The sequence below is a fragment of the Ictidomys tridecemlineatus genome, chromosome 5 (genome assembly GCF_052094955.1).
Source record: "Ictidomys tridecemlineatus isolate mIctTri1 chromosome 5, mIctTri1.hap1, whole genome shotgun sequence".
Taxonomy (NCBI): Eukaryota; Metazoa; Chordata; class Mammalia; order Rodentia; family Sciuridae; genus Ictidomys; species Ictidomys tridecemlineatus.
This window is the reverse complement of record NC_135481.1, coordinates 196279958-196295826: the sequence shown is the minus strand read 5'-3', so window position 1 is coordinate 196295826 and position 15869 is coordinate 196279958. Positions and strand designations below refer to the sequence as shown.

Here is a 15869-nt window from a genome sequence, read left to right as displayed (position 1 = left end):
TGCAGTAAAAGATAAACCACAGAGCTCCAGAGAAGCTACTGAAGTTACCAGGACCAATGCCTGGGAAAAGAGCAATGTGCAGGAACCTCCAGGAAGCTGTGTGATCTTGGACAAGCAACTCAGCCTCTCTGGCTGTTTCCCAGCGTGCCTACTTCTCGTGTGTGAGGCTCAAATGACATTGTGAAAATCTGTGAACACTGCAGAAACAATGATCACTGTGTAATTGCTGTGTGTGAGGCACTAGACTAAAGCTCTTTAAAAAGCTGTAAAATCGGGAGCTGGGAGTGTGGCTCAGTGGTGGACTGCTTGCCTGCTATGCACAAGGTCCTGGGCTCAATCTCCAGAGCCTACACAATAACAAACAATAAGCCAAAACTAGAAAATGCTTCTTATTGTTCCAGTTCTACGTAAGAAATTTCAGGCTCTATGAGGTCATGGCTTAGTGACGTTAGAGCCAACCGAAGACTTTGATTTTTTTCACCAGAGAAATGGGATCCCTTAAATCGCATAATCACATTGTAAAATTAACGAGTGCCAGATGCCCTGCGCTGTGATCCAAGTTACTCGCGAGGCTGAGGCGAAGGCAGCAGGGTCCAAGTTCAAGGTCAGCCTGGGCAGTCTAGCGAGACCCATGTCCAAGTTTTAAAGCAGGTAAATAAACAGGGCTGGGGTGCAGGCCGGTGGTGGAGCCCCGGGGTTGGGGCATCCCCAGTCCAGGGCCGGAGAAGCCCGGGGGAAACTGGGGTGCCCTGGGGCTCTCCGGGGACCCCGGGGAGACGGGGCTCCGCCGCCGCCGGCCCAGGACTCCCAGGTCTCCCGAGGACGGCGCCGGGTTCCCGGGAGCCCGGGGAGCGGGCGGGGCCGAGGCGGGCGGCGGCAGGAAGCGGCCGCGGCCGGAGCCGCCGGGCAGGTCAGCCTCGCTAAGCCGCGGGCCGCGTCGGGACCCCTCGGAGAGGCGCCCGGGAGTTCACCCCGAGCGCGGGAGGCAGCGGCGCGTGACGGGGAGAAAGGGGCGGGACCAGGGCCCCGGGACCCCGGGAGGGAGCGAGGGAGCGAGGGAGCGAGGGACCCCGGGGCTGGCGGCGCCCGCAGCGGCCGGGGGCGGGGCCTCCGCAGGCCCCGCCTCCTCCGGCCTGGGCCCCGCCCTTGCTCTCCCGCCGGGCGGGGGTCCTCCTCCCACCCCGCCCTGGACCCGGTGGCGCCCGCTCCCCCCAGGGTGCCATGGCCTCGCGGCTCCTGCACCGGCTGCGGCACGCCCTGGCCAGCGAGGGCCCCGGGGAGGCGGCGGCGGGCCCGGAGGCCGAGCAGTTCCCGGAGACCTCCGAGCTGGAGGACGACGACGCCGAGGGCCTGTCCTCCCGTCTCAGCGGCACCCTCAGCTTTACCAGCGCGGAGGACGAAGAGGACGACGAGGACGAGGACGACGAGGAGGCCGGCCGCGACTCGCCGTCTCCCGGGGACAGAACACCGGGAGAAGGGCCAGGCAAGTGTGGAAGGCGGAGCCGGGAACGCTGGGGTGGCTGGGCCTCGGTCCGGCCGGCCGCGGAGAGCATCCCGGCGCGGAGCTGAGCCAGCTGACACGCCGACACTGCCTGCAGCGCCTCCGATGTCTCAGCCTGTGACCTTGAGAGTCACCACCCCTTTGACCCAAGAATTCCCTTATGTCAAATGAGAGATCACTTCCATCTCGGGGTTTTAAGCCTATTAAGCGCGCGGGACCTGGGATAGAGATGGAAATGATGTGCCAGCCATGTTTTGGGGATGTTGTCGGCCGGGCTTGGTGTTTGGTACCAGGTGCCTCTCTGACCCTCAGTTCTTTAAAAATGGGGAATAACGCCCACTTCACCTTGGATGAGTGAGGTCATGGCATACCGTGTATGTTGACCTGAGGTCCTTTGATATGACTGGTCATGTGCTTGTGCAGAACGGTGTCCCCCACCCGATGGGCAGCGAGGCAGTCAACTCCTGGCCCGGCAGCTACAAGATTTCTGGAAGAAATCCCGGAACACCCTGGTACCCCAGCGGCTGCTTTTTGAGGTGACCAGCGCCAATGTTGTCAAGGACCCGCCCTCCAAGTACGTGGTGAGTGAGGTTCCAGGAACACCTGGGCTGTGAGTCTGGGGAAAAGAAACCAGGGAAGATTCGAACTTGAAGGAAGTTCTGGCTGTGTAGTTATAAATGGCTGCCCTATTTACAGCTGGGAAAACTGAGGCCAGAAAGGGGGTGTGACTTTATGTGAGTTGAGCAAGTCCTCAGGCAAATGACTTAGTTTCTCTGAGACTGAGTAAAGTGGTAGATTAAGGACCTGCTTTCTGTCCCAGTTTTGAGACTTTGAGAACTGGTATGTGTGCTTCCACCTTTCCCTAAGGTTTTTGCAAACTGGCGAGACACAGACTGAGAGCCACAGGTTAGTGGTCAAGGAAAGGTGCTTTGGACCCAGGTCAGCCTTGATTCACATCTCACTTTTCATTACCAGCTGTCTGACCTTGGGTGGGCTGTGTGATTTTTGTCAACCCCCAGGTTTATCATCTGAGCAATGAGGATAATGCTGAGGATTAGAGCAGGAGTTAAAGGAGGCAATGCAAAAAGAGCCCTTAACATTGTGCCTGGCATTATGAGGTGCTCAATAAAATGATAGCTATTCAGGTTCCACATTACTTCAGAATCTGAAACTTTTGAGTGTCAACATGATGCTACAATTTAAATTCCACACCTGACAGTCAAAATACAGACACACTAAAATACTGAATAAAACCAGACTGAGGGCAAGGGTTATAGCTCTGTTGGTAGAGCGCTCGCCTAGCACATGTCTCTGGGTTCGATCCTCAGCACCACAAAAAAATAAAGATATTAAAAAAAAAAAAACAGACGGAGGGTGTATCTCAGTGATACAGCGCTTACCTAGCATGCTCAGGATACCCTAGGTTCAATTCCCAGCAACACACACACACACACACACACAGTATAAATAAATTTTGAACTTATATTTAAGTTTCATCCCCAAGATACCTCATTATGTATAGAAAGATTCTACAATCCAAAATCTGAAACACTTCCAGACCCAAGCATTTTGAATCAAGTCTTATTTAACACTGGATTGGAAATGTCAGGCATCTAGGGCCTTCTGTGGCCCCCTCATAACTCAAGTGAATCTATTCCTGTGTGGAATAATCCTACTGTTCTGCATGGAATCCTGTGTGGAATAGGGGGTTCCATAGGGGTTAGGGTGAAGAACACTGCAGAGAGGGCCTTGGTCTGTTTTCCTTGCTATGGAGGGAGAAACTGACATGCAGAATGAGGGCTGCCAGGTTCTGCTCCCCGTGGAGCCTGCAGCCCAGTGGGTGACTCTTCCCGACAGTGGCAGCTCCCTGCTTCTCACTCCGTCTTCACTACCCTCCTCTACCTCTGACTCAGCAGGAAGGGGGCCCAGAGCCTGTCCCACATTTGGGCCTCTCCACTCCTCTCTGTTGCTGTTACTAACAAAGGCCACACCCATGGGGTGGCTGTTCCAGTTTGAGCAGGGATTGACTCTGATGATCCAGCCTTTGTGTGTGCACACTGGAGACTGACCCCAGGTCCTTCTGCATGCCAAGTCTGTGCTCTACCACTGAGCTACCCTGCTGCCCCTGATGGTCCAATCTTAAGTGAAAAAGGTCCTAGAACTCTGGAGTGGGCAAGGGGTCATACACAGGAAAGGAATATCAAAGATCAGTCATCAAGGAGCACGCAGCTCAGAATAGGAAGGAATGGAGGTGACTCTGGGTACCCAGATGGGAAGAAAATGACAAAAAAAAAAAAAAGTAGAATGGCAACTGTTTTATCCCGGCTATGGAGAAGCAAGTTACCTCCTCTGTTCAGTGGGCACCCTGAGTTTCCATAGAACCTGTGGGGAGGGCGACAAGCAGAGGTTCTGGAATCCTATCAAATCCTATCCTGGGTTTGAATGCCAGCTAGGCCATTTGCCAGCTGTGGTACTTGGGGCAAGTCTTTGAGGCCTTTACCTCCTCTTTGAGCCTGCTTCTTTGCTGACAGAGATAAGGACACACCTTCCTTGGAATGCTGTTGTGATTAAGTGAAATCATAGATGGAAAAGTGCTTGGTATAGTACAAGGCCCAGGGTAAGTGTTCAGTTAATGGAACTATATCATTATTCCCTGTGTTGGTGGGACATTACAAGGATTACATAAAATAATGAGTATTTTAAGCCAGCTGGGTGTCTTAGTGCATGCCTGTAATGCAGTTGACTCGAGAGGCTAAGGCAGGAATATTGCAAGTTCAAGGCCATATTGTCACCTGAAAAAAGATCCTGACCTGAGAATTGCCTTTTAAAAACCAACCTGAAGCCTGGCACAGTAATCCCAGGGACTGAGGCTGAGGCAGGAGGATCAGAAGTTCAATACCAGACTCAGCAATTTAGCAAGACCCTTAATAACTTAGTGAGGCCCTGTCTCAAAAAATAAAAAGGGCTGGGGGGTGGGTAGCTCAGTGGTAGAGCCCCTGGATTCAATCCCCAGTACCAGAAAATAAATAAATAAACAAACAAACAAATAAATAAATAAAACCCAAACTGAGAGCTTCTCCGTTTACAGTCAGAGATTTAAAAGGAAGTCAGGAGTGGTACCACACACCTGTAGTCCCAGTTACTCAAATGCCTGAGGCAAGAAGATTGCTTAAGCCCAGGAATTTGAGGCCAGCCTGGGCAACAAAGGGAGATGCTTTTCTCAGATAAAAAAGATGAAAAAGAAAATTAAAGAGAGGAATCACTTCCCATATCTGATGCAGTATACTCTGGTATATCATCTTTAAAAACTCATGTACTTGCCAAGTGCAGTGGCATACACCTAAAACCCCAGTGGCTCAGGAGGCTGAGGCAGGAGGATTGCAAGTTTGAGGCCAGCCTAAGCAATTTAGCAAGGCCCTAAGCAACTTAGTGAGACCCTGTCTCAAGAAATAAAAAGAGCTGCGGATGTAGCTCATTAGTAAAGCACCCCTGGATTCAATCCCCAGCACCAAAAATAAATAAACAAAGGGCTGGGAATGTAGTTCAGTGGGTAAAACACCTCTGGGTTCAATTCCCAGTTACCCCTCCCCCCAAAAAAAAAACCCTCATGTACCAACACTTGCACTTGTTCATTCATTAAAGACTGAAGTAGACCCAGAGGTAGACTGCCTTGCCTGCGGTCACAGAGGGAAGGAGAGAGGCTGACCTTGGGTCAGCACTTGAATCCTAATCCAGTAAACTCCTGGTCCAATGCTCTTAGAAAAGTCTGAGGACCTGTCCTCCCTCTGGTTTGGAATAGCCTCTCCAGCCCTGTGTGTGTTGGGGGCCCTGTGCATAGTGGAACAGTGCTCCAAGCTGGTCCTTAAGTTGGCTCAGCCCCAAGAGATTGATCTGGGTTTCAGCTCATCCCTGGTTTTCCAAAGGGCCATCAGAAGAACTAACTGCCCCATGGGAAGAGGTAACTTTCCTGAAGTGGGAGTAGGGGTAGCAGCCCCAAGCACTGAAGCTCATCTCTTTTTCTTTCCCCGTGCTGCCTTGGGCCTGGGTCATTTCAGACAAGCCTCAGGTAAGATGCCAGTGGGCCTCCTAGCCACTGCCCCACCCTCCTGGGTCCAGTCCCAGAGGAAGGGAAGAGGTGGGGGATCAGAGCTGGGATGGGAGTAGGGAGGGAAGAGGCTGGTGGTCAGTTTGCCCCTGCCCTGACCCCTGCCCTTCCTGCAGCTCTACACCCTCGCCGTGATGGGTCCAGGGCCACCAGATCGCCAGCCCGCCCAGATCTCTCGGCGCTACTCAGACTTTGAGCGGCTGCACCGAAATCTGCAGCGGCAATTCCGGGGCCCAATGGCTGCCATCTCCTTCCCCCGTAAGCGCCTGCGCCGGAATTTTACCGCAGAGACGATTGCCCGCCGTAGCAGAGCCTTTGAACAGTTTTTGGGCCACCTACAGGCGGTGCCTGAGCTACGCCATGCCCCAGACCTGCAGGACTTCTTCGTGCTGCCAGAGCTGCAGCGGGCACAGAGCCTCACCTGTACCGGCCTCTATCGTGAGGCCCTGGCGCTCTGGGCCAATGCCTGGCAGCTGCAGACCCAGCTGGATGCACCCTCTGGCCCAGACCGTCCTCTGCTGACCCTGGCTGGGCTGGCTGTGTGCCACCAGGAGCTGGAGGACCCTGTGGAGGCCCGGGCGTGCTGTGAGAAGGCCCTACAGCTGTTGGGAGACAAGAGCCCCCATGCTTTCCTGGCACCCTTCCTAGAGGCCCATGTCCGGCTCTCCTGGCGCCTGGGCCTGGACAAACGCCACTCAGAGGCCCGGCTCCAGGCCCTGCAGGAAGCAGGCCTTACACCCACGCCACCCCCCAGTCTCAAAGAATTGCTCATCAAGGAGGTGCTGGGATAACCCTTGGCTAGTCTTAAAGCCACTGTGGGGAGAAGGGCTGCCCCAGGATTTGGGGGGGCAGGAGACTAAAGAGGAGAACATGGAAAGCAGCTAGAAGGCTGCGTACTGAGAGCCCTCAGAAGTTCCACAGAGAATTTGCAGTGGACGGAAGAAATGTTGTTGTTGAGATGGGCTCAGGACAAGCTTTGGCTGGGGGTTGGTACCCAGGGAATGGTACACGGAGGGAGGCTGACACAGCCCCTCCAGCTTATTCGCAGCCAAGTCAGGCTGAACGCGCCCTTTTCCTTGGGCCTCCAAGCCAGCAAGGCAGCCTGGCTGAAGTCTTGCAGTTGAGAGCCAGAAGAAGGGCTATAGTTTTGGCCCAGGGAAATTAAAGGCCAGCCACTCCAATGGTGTCAGTCTCTTTATTAAGTGTGAGGGGCAGAAGGTCCAGCCCTCCACATAGCCCCACCTCAGGAATGGTGGTAGAAGGGAGATCCTTGAAGACCGAGGCAAGCTGATACCTCTGGCTACAGCTTGCTCTCTGACACTCTGGGCTTTACTCGGATGACGCCTTCCTGGGCACAGGACACAGCCAGGACCCCATCCCGACGCCACAGCCGCCCGTGGACTAGCCCCCGAGAGCCACCTGTGGGTGAGGAGAGGGGTGAAAACAGCCTTCTTTGCTCTAGCGCAGCCAAACGCACTTCTTGCAAAGGGTTTGGGCAGAACAAGGCTACCCCACAGGAGGGCACACTGAATGTTGTGACTGCTCCAAGTGTCCCTTTCTGAGCCTATTATGGGAAGTCACTGGGGTTCTCCTACAAGAGAAACTCCACCTGATGTCTAAAAACACTTTCACATGTCCCTGCTCTTCTGCAAAAAGATCACCAGGGGAGGAGCTCTGGGAAGTCTCCCATAGCTTGGCCAAGCAAATGTGGCAGCCCTGGCTGCTGTGCGAAGAAACCCGCAGGTTCCTTTCATAATACCCATGCCAAGTCTTCCACACCGTAGTTCATGAGAAACCACCAGCACTGCCCCCGCCAGTGGGAAGATGCCTAGGGGAGACGACCTGGAATCTTCTGGTCCCACCTCTCCCTGCCCAGAGGCTTTCACCTTGTTGGTTTTGGGCCTTAGTTTCATGTTCATGAACAGAACTGCTGGTTTCCTACAAACACAGCAGAGTTCACAATAGAGAAATGAAATTGCCTTCCCTTGTTCCATTTTTCTGACAATGATGCTCAAGTCCAAAGAGGCTAGGGAACCTGGCCCCAGGAGCAGGCCAATTCTGATCGCAGGTGTCCTAACATTAAGGTCATCTTTTTTTCTTTTTTTCCCAGTGCTGGGGATTGAACCCAGAGTCTCAGGCATGTCAGGCTAGTGCTCTACCACTGAACCACATCCCCAGCCCTCAAGGTGGTTAATCATGTACTAAGATGCCACTGGTCCTTGAGAGAACCCCTCCCCAGAAGGTAAAGAGTTCCTGAGCTTTGCCCCTGTTTATAAAGCAGAGCTTTTCTTCATTTAAAATGTATTTCATTGGGAAGGAAGCCACTGTTCTGAAGCTAGACACTGCATAGGGGTTCTCTCCTTCCCTGTAAGGAATGTCCAAGTAGTGAGGCCCTTAGAGACCCTAAGTACCCTGACCCCCAACCATCAATCAACAGAATTACTTAGGAGGCTTATTAAAAATTCACTTTCCTGGCTAGGTGTAGTGGTGCACGCCTATAATCTCAGCAGTTTGGGAGGCTAAGATAGGAGGATTGTGAGTTCAGAGCCAGCCTCAGCAACAGCAAGATGCTAACCAACTCAGTGAGACCCTGTCTCTAAATAAAATACAGTAAGGCTGGGGATGTGGCTCAGTGGTTGAGTGCTCCTGAGTTCAATTCCCAGTACCAAAAATTCAGTTTCCTGGACCTTATCTAAGACCTGCTGGATCAGAATATTGGTAGAATTAGAGTCTATTTTTAAAAAGCTCCCCCTCAAGCAGCAATCTGATGGGTCACCACTGATCTAATGTGTGGACTAATCTGTTTAGATGGGGAAACTGAGGCTCACAGGAGAGACAGGATTTATCCCAGTTCATACAAAGAATCTGAAGTGGTCTGGGGACTAGAACTGGGTCTCTGGGACAAAGTGAATCCTAGTCCCAACATGTTATAGAAAGTGTGAGCTGACACTTGCTTACTCTGCCATTTTGAAGATGAATAGCCAAAGCCTGGAGGGGCAGGAGAGGAAGTGACCCGTGCAGTGTCCCCCTGGAATTGGGGAGGAGAGAGCATCACCCAAGAAAGCAGGAGCCCTACCACCCCAAAGTTGGTGCCCTTTTCCCACGTGGCCCCACACTCACCAGCCCAGGGGCTCTCGCACTCATACAGCATCCAGTGGTCGGCTCGGAAGGGGGCATGGAACCACATAGAGTGGTCTAGAGAGACCATGAAGTGCACTTTATGTTTCCACTGGTGGGGCAGCAGTGCCGTGCCCAGGAAAGCATAGTCTGAGATATAAGCGGCCACGCAGCAGTGCATCTTGATGTCGCCCTCCCCTGCAACAGGTTCCAGCCCCATCAGCCCTGGGATCCTGGGCTTTTCAGCTCAGGATCTGCAGGGAGGTGGGAGAAAAAGGGGCTTCCAGGCACAGATGTGTAGGCTGGTCACTGCACCTGGCCCATGGTGTGTGTGTGTGAGTGTGTGTGTGTGTGTGTGTGTGTAAGGATAAAGGAGGTGGAGATGGAGGAGGGTGGGAGCAAGCAAGGACTAAAATCCAGTTTTCCCAAGTCTCCCGCTTTGAGTCCTGGAAGGGACATCTTCCAGTGTGCACAAAGGCACCTTATGGTTAACAGATCTATAAGAACCTCAACAAGTCGTCTTGCCTTCTCCAGAAAGGTCCTACAATGAAATTCCAGTGACAAACCCATTCTCCCCATCATGCAGATAAGCAAATCAGCCCAGAGATGAGAAGTAACATACCCAAAGCCACACAAGAAAAATAAATGGCAGGCCTAGACCCCTGGAGAGTATTTTCCTCCAATCCATGGGTCCTCTTACCGATATAGCCCCGGGCTCGCACCCAGAACATCTGTTTGGGCTCCATTCTCTGCAGCTGGCTCAGGGTGGGTGGATTTACCAGCTTGATCTCAATGGGTACCTCCTGGGCAGCAATTCGGTTCAGCCCCACTCGGTACTTCTCTTTGAGGTTAGGGTCCCTGAAAGTAAAGGAGAGGGACAGGAAGACCCAAGGAGACGGGGATCTCCTTCCATGCTGCCCCTTCTGATGGCCCCCATGCTTCCAACAGAGATTCCTAACTTATCCCCACGCCTCTCTTTCCCAGGTGGTAGGCAAGATACTAGAGTCTGGAACCCTTCCTTGCCACTTAAGAGCCATGTGTAATCTCTGCCAGTTAGTAATCTCTGTGGCTATCTTCTTATCTGCAAAATGTGATTAATTGATAGTAACCTATCATAGGGAACACTGGAAAAAACCTGATGATGTATATAAAACCAGGTCTCACTAAAGCAAGACCATACCCTTCAAGACAGAATTCCAAGCAGGACACATACAACTCATTCCTCCTGAGTCAGTACCGCAGTCACTCCTATCTGATAAATGACATAAGCACAGAGAATCCACATAACTCACTCGGAGAGTGGTGAAGGCAGGATATGAGCTCAAGCAGGCTGCTTCCATGGCTCATACACTTAAACTTACTCTAAACAGTTAAGAAATGAGCTGCCTGACCTGGACCCAGTTACCTAACCCTGAACAGCAGGAAGCCTCATATCCCTTGGAGGAGGTGCCCATCTCTAGGGACACCCTTCAGCACAGAAACAATGACCTTCAGGGGTCTTTGTAGGCACTGCCATGTTCACCCCACCCTCTGGGGAGCTCTCCAGCTGAACTTTCAATGATGAGGGAATGTTTATCTGTGCCGTCCACTCTGACAGCCACTTGCTACATGTGATTATGAGTGCTTGAATGTGGCTAATGTAATTGAGGAACAGACTTGTCACTTCTATTTTAGTTGGTTTAATAGAGCCACACGTGGCTAGTGGCTACCTTAGTGAAAAGCACAACTCTAAATTCAAGGTCCTTTAACAACATTTCAGCAAACATTTGTTGAGTTCCAACCACACATCAGGCCTCTGGCTTATTCCTAATAAGAGTGGTATAAACACAATTTATAACTCACCACATGCCTTAGATCTCTTACTTCATTTCATCCTCATAACAGTCTCATGAGGTAGGAATTATGATTAGCACCACTTTATAACTCAGCATACAGGCTCAGAGTAAGCAAACAACTTGCCCAAAGTCACAGCTACTAGGGACAGAGTCTAGATTTTAATTCTGACCATTAGGCTCCCAGACCTCAATCATCCCACACACCAGGTTACAAAATAGAGAAGCTCTTTCCCTGCTACCTGGGAAGCAGGTAGTGCATAAATGACTATTCTCGTTTTTTAGGCCTTGAGAGGCTCCATAGTTCCACAAAGTCCCACAGTCGGTGATCACCAGCAGGCACAGCCTGGACAGAAGGCGTGTGCCCTATGTCTAGACCCAGTGCTCTTTCCCATGCACCAGCATTTTTCAAACTTTACTAGCTTTGCTCCAAATAAGAAATATAGTCAAAATATTTAACATGGGGGGCTGGGGATGTGGCTCAAGCGGTAGCGCGCTCGCCTAGCATGCGTGCGGCCCGGGTTCGATCCTCAGCAGCACCACATACCAACAAAGATGTTGTGTCCGCCAAGAACTAAGAAAAAAATAAATAAATGTTAAAATTCTCTCTCTCTCTCTCTCTCTATCCCCCTCTGTCTCTCACTCTCTCTTTAAAAAAAAAAAAAAAAGAAATCAGTTAACTTTAAAAAAAAAAAAAAATTTAACATGCACTAAGGCAAAGGTAGTGACCAATGAGTGAACCATAGCTCTGCACCAGGGTCCTAGAGGACACTCATCCTTACCAGGCATGAACTCCAAAGCTGCTGAATCAAGCACCTGAAGGGGAAGAGGGACCACTCAGGGGACTGGGGAGGTGGCTATTTACCAGGTGGTAAAGTAGTTCAGTGTTTTTAACAACCAGGAAAGCTGCAACAGTGCCTGTACTCCCTGAGCACAGGCTCTGTGTCTTATGTCATGACCCAGCACACACACGCATGCTTATCTGCTCATACAAAGCAGAAACACACAATGGGAAAAGTTTCACAAAAGGATTCTTCACCTCATTACATACTAGACACTGCAGTATCTTCTAGGTTTTTTGTTTGTTTGTTTTGGTGCTAGGGATTGAATCCATTAGGCTTTACCATTGAATTACATCCCCAGTCCCTTTAATTTTTTTATTTTGAGACAGCATCTCACAAGTTGCTGAGACTGGACTTGAACTTGTGATTCTCTTGTCTCAGCCACCTGTGTTGCTGGGATTGCAGGTGTGAGTTATCATGCCTGGCTCTAGTTTATTAAAATAATAATAATTACATATATGTATGTGTATGTATATACTATACGTATGTATATCTATATCTATCTATACACACAGAGAGGGAGAGGGAGAGAGAGAGACAGAGAAAGGGAGGAAGGCAAGGAAGTTTGCTTTGGCACTGGAAATTTAATCTGGGCCTTGCTGCATGCTAAGCATGCACTCTAGTAACTGAGCTACAGCCACAAATTCCTCTCTAGTTTTTATGTTTAAATGCATAGTCAAGACTCATGAAAGGCTGGGCGCGGTGGCACATGCCTGTAATCCTAGTGGCTTGGGAGACAGAGGTAGGAGGATTACAAGTTCAAAGCCAGCCTCAGCAATTTTGCGAGGTACTAAGCAACTTAGTGAGACCCTGTCTCTAATAAAATACAAAATAGGGCTGGAGAAGTGGCTCAGTGGTCGAGTGCCCCTGAGTTCAATCCCCATACCCACCCCCCAAAAACAGACTCACTAAAGAGCTTAATGACCCACTATCAGGTGGTAACCAGTTTGAAAACACTGCAGAGACTCCAGGTCTCTCACCTTAAATACTGGTCAATGAGGGCCTGGTGGTCAAGCAGCTCTTCTGGTGGCGGCACAGCAGGCATGGAGAACTGGTGCTGCACAGGGCTGGGCTGGGTCTGCTGGAAGGAGGCCTGGAAGATGAAGATGGGCTTGCCATGCTGCACGGCCTTCACGGAGCGCACCGAGAAGCTCGACCCTGTTCGTGTCCGCTCCACCTGGTACAGCACAGGCACCTTTGGGTCTCCTACAGTGGGCATAAGGGACACACAAGTAAGCCCCTGAGTAAGCCCCATAAGTCTTGTCACTGTCACCTCTGTTCTGTTTGTCCTCCATTTCATTCTACTTGGAACTACTGACCCAGGTATTGGGGATTTTGAGAATGCCAGGACCTGTCACCAGGCTGCTCCCAGTGCAGGGGGAGCTCTTCCCTATCAATAGCTCAGAACACAGGGACATTGCTGGATTTCCTGCGTTCAGATCTTGGCTTTACAACTCACCAGCTCTGTGACCCTGGAAAAGGCATTTAACTTCTCTGAGCAATATAATCATTTGTAAAATGGGGATCATCACAGTGCTCATACCTCAGATTTTAATAAGAATTAAATTGAGTTCATAGTTGGAAAGCATTTAGAACACTATCTGGTGCATGGTAAATGCTTTAACAAATGTGTATGTTAATTAAATACTCCTAGCTTTTGTTTTGCCACATCTTTGTCTAGAATCTTGTCATGAGTCTTAACCTATTCTTCTAGATCTCAGGTCAAGAAACCTGGCCTGTTGCTTATTTCTGATGTCTTCTTGTGTGTGTGTGTGTGTGTGTGTTGCTGGGGATCCACCCAGGGTCTAGCACATGCTGGAAAGTGCTCTATCACTAAGCTATACCCATGAACTCCACCCTCCCGTTCCCAGTTCCCCATTTTATTTATTTATTGGTACCAGAGATAAATCCCAGAGGCACTTAACCACTGAGCCACATCCTTAGTTCTTTTTTATATTTTATTTAAAGACAAGGTCTCTCCAAGTTGCTTAGGGCCTCACTAAGTTGCTAAGGCTGGCTTTGAACTCACGATCTTCCTGCCTCAGACTCCCAGGCCGCTGGGATTACAAGTGTGCACCACCACGCCGAGCTCAGCTCCCCATTTAAAAAAAAAATTTTTTTAGTTGTAGATGGACACAATATTTATTTATTTACTTTTATGTGGTGCTGAGGATCCAACCCAGTACCTCACCTGTGCCAGGCAAGTGTACTACCACTGAGCCACAACCCTAGCCCCCCATTTTTATTTTAAGACAGTGTCTCGCTAAGTTGCCCAGGTGAGTTTGTAATCATCTTTCCTCACACTCCCAAGTGGCTGTGATTACCAGCATATGCCACCAAACCCAGCTTTTTCTTTTTGAGAACAAGCAAAGGCTATTTATTCAGAGCTTGATGGAATAGTAAGTCAGCCATCATTACCTGCTTTCAGCGGAAACTCAAAGGCAGGCAGAGGAGTAGGGAAGCTCTAAAGTTTAAAAAAAAAAAAAAGGAAAGATGTCAGGTGTGCCCTGCTGGAGGCTGCTGGCGTGGGGAAGCTGTCGGTGGGTGAATTCGACATGGGACATTTCATGTAATTAGTTAGGGGTACATATTTGGCTTTCTCCACCTGGTCCCAAGTTGGGAAATGGATAAAAATTAGAGAAGCTGTCACTTATTAATCAAGTCCTGGCTGCTTGGTGCTTGCTGATTGTTATTATTATTCTTTGGCTTTCTAGGCTAATCACTAGAGATATGATCTGACTTCCTATAGGTCTGACTTGCAGACAGTGGGTTGGCTCTTCTTTTTTGTTTTCTGGGGATTGAACCCAGAGGTGCTTTACCACTGAACCACATCCCTAGCCCTTTTTCTTTTTTAAGACAAGGTCTCATTAAATTGCTTAGGCCTTGTTAAGTTTCTGAGGCCAGCCTCAAACTTGCGATTCTCCTGTCTCAGCCTCCTGAGTGGCTGGTATTGCAGGTGTGAGCCACCATACCCAGCAGTAGGCTGACTTCTTGTGCTGGTTGCTGCTTATTGTGGGTCAGAGTTATTTTTACATAAGGTCTGGCCATTGTTTGTATATTCAGTCTCTCTCAGGAAAGATTTGCTGTCAGTCAACCATTTGATCCCTCATATAACTGGAAATCACTTGGTCCTTTTCCTGATGTCTGTGCTAGAATGCAGAGTGGAAGGCACTGGATTAAGGATCATCAGCCTCTAGGGAGAAATTCTAGGGAGAAGGTGCCACCCTGGGGAATGCTGATTTGTGGGCCATAAGACATCTTGGGGAGATTTTCAACTTTCAGATGAAAGAGACAGATCTAGAGCAGTGTTGGGCTCCTGCACCCCAACCTGATGCCAAACCAACCAGGCATTGGGGCTCACTCAACAGCAACAAGTATCACTAAGTCTGACTTGTTAGCTGACTGCTATAGGCATTGCCCCAAGGGCACTTTTTTCAGAATAGTAGCTCCTCAATATCAAAGACCTTTGAGGAATGCTTTCCAAGAGTCAGAAGCTAGATGTGGATCCACTCGATCTGACTTCAGGGACTGGGGAGGAAGTCCCCTCTGCCTACCATTGTACTTTGGGGTGCAGCTGAAATGCAGTTCCCCTATGAGGATCACAGAACTTTCAGCACTGTGACTGACCTCTCAGTGTGCATTCCAGACCTATTCTTGGACATTCTTATTGGACCACGGCAGACAGATCCTGGAGCATAGTGAAGGAAGGAAGGTAATGGTTATGGATTACGTGCTATATGCTTGTCAGAGGCAGTGTTAGATAAGAGGCTGTTTTTGTGTTGGTCTCACAATGACTATGTAAAGTGGGTCTTATGCCCAGTGAATACAAAAGGAAACAAATGGTTTAAAACAAAAATTTTTGAAATACAGTAATATTCATTGGTTTACCTATTGTCTTTAGTTGCTTTCACCCAAGAACTCAAAATATTTACTACTACCTGACTCTTTTTAGAATATTTGCTGTCCCCTGCTCTGAATTCTCCAAGCTCTAAATTTATACTGAGTCAAATGACCACTGTACATTATTTTACCTCTGTAGAGAAAAACTAAATAAAACAAAACCCAACTGATTAACATTCTTTCTTGGGCTTTTAGAAAAAGAATTGATGTAATAAATGACCAAGAAACCCCAGCCCCCATTCTTTATTTAAAAATATCATTGAAACATTATTGGTTATAATATTTGATGTACCCAGTAGAGGATCACAATCTATTTTTTTTTTTTGAGAGAGAGGAGAGAGAGAGAGAGAGAGAGAAAGAGAAATTTTCAATATTTATTTTCTAGTTCTCGGCGGACACAACATCCTTGTTGGTATGTTAGGCCCTGGGTTCAATGGGAAGGAAGGAAGGAAGGAAGGAAGGAAGGAAGGAAGGGAGGGAGGGAGGGAGGGAGGGAGGGAGGAAGGAAGGGTGGGTAAATGTTATGTAAAACTGCAACAATATGCCTTAGCCCTTAATCTGGTTTTGTTGTT

General features: G+C 49.6%; 2 protein-coding genes across 7 annotated transcripts in view; one reads left to right on the top strand and one right to left on the bottom strand.

The window, feature by feature from the left end:
* Positions 1 to 370: 370 nt before the first annotated feature.
* Acot8 (acyl-CoA thioesterase 8) overlaps positions 371 to 15869 on the bottom strand; it is a 20880-nt gene continuing 5381 nt past the window's right edge. For 2 of the 5 annotated variants that reach the window (XM_078052062.1, XM_078052063.1), the window contains exons 3-7: positions 12378 to 12603; positions 9424 to 9581; positions 8727 to 8921; positions 8565 to 8634; positions 371 to 7025 (exon numbers count right to left, since the gene is read on the bottom strand). In XM_078052062.1, the coding sequence (XP_077908188.1) occupies positions 6746 to 7025; positions 8565 to 8634; positions 8727 to 8921; positions 9424 to 9581; positions 12378 to 12603 (929 nt within the window). In that variant the 3' untranslated portion in view covers positions 371 to 6745. The remainder of the gene's footprint in view (positions 7026 to 8564; positions 8635 to 8726; positions 8922 to 9423; positions 9582 to 12377; positions 12604 to 15869) is intronic. The other 3 variants (XM_078052065.1, XM_005325255.3, XM_078052066.1) reach the window with 2 other exon arrangements.
* Positions 1222 to 6787, top strand: Snx21 (sorting nexin family member 21). Of its 2 annotated transcripts, none has more exons than XM_005325253.5 (3): positions 1222 to 1483; positions 1925 to 2082; positions 5723 to 6787. In XM_005325253.5, exons 1-3 carry the CDS (start codon positions 1222 to 1224, stop codon positions 6395 to 6397), a joined length of 1095 nt encoding a protein of 364 aa, XP_005325310.2. In that variant the 3' UTR covers positions 6398 to 6787. The 2 variants fall into 2 exon arrangements, with proteins under 2 accessions (XP_005325310.2, XP_077908193.1); XM_078052067.1 differs by having other exon boundaries at positions 1925 to 2075; positions 5723 to 5864.

What these genes read in the sequence shown, in the direction of transcription:
- Snx21 (XM_005325253.5), top strand. Translation starts at nt 1,222, where the DNA reads ATGGCCTCGCGGCTCCTGCACCGGCTGCGGCACGCCCTGGCCAGCGAG. An exon ending in AACACCGGGAGAAGGGCCAG is followed by an intron (nt 1,484 to 1,924) that starts GCAAGTGTGGAA and finishes GTGCTTGTGCAG; the next exon opens with AACGGTGTCCCCCACCCGAT. An exon ending in ACCCGCCCTCCAAGTACGTG is followed by an intron (nt 2,083 to 5,722) that starts GTGAGTGAGGTT and finishes CCCTTCCTGCAG; the next exon opens with CTCTACACCCTCGCCGTGAT.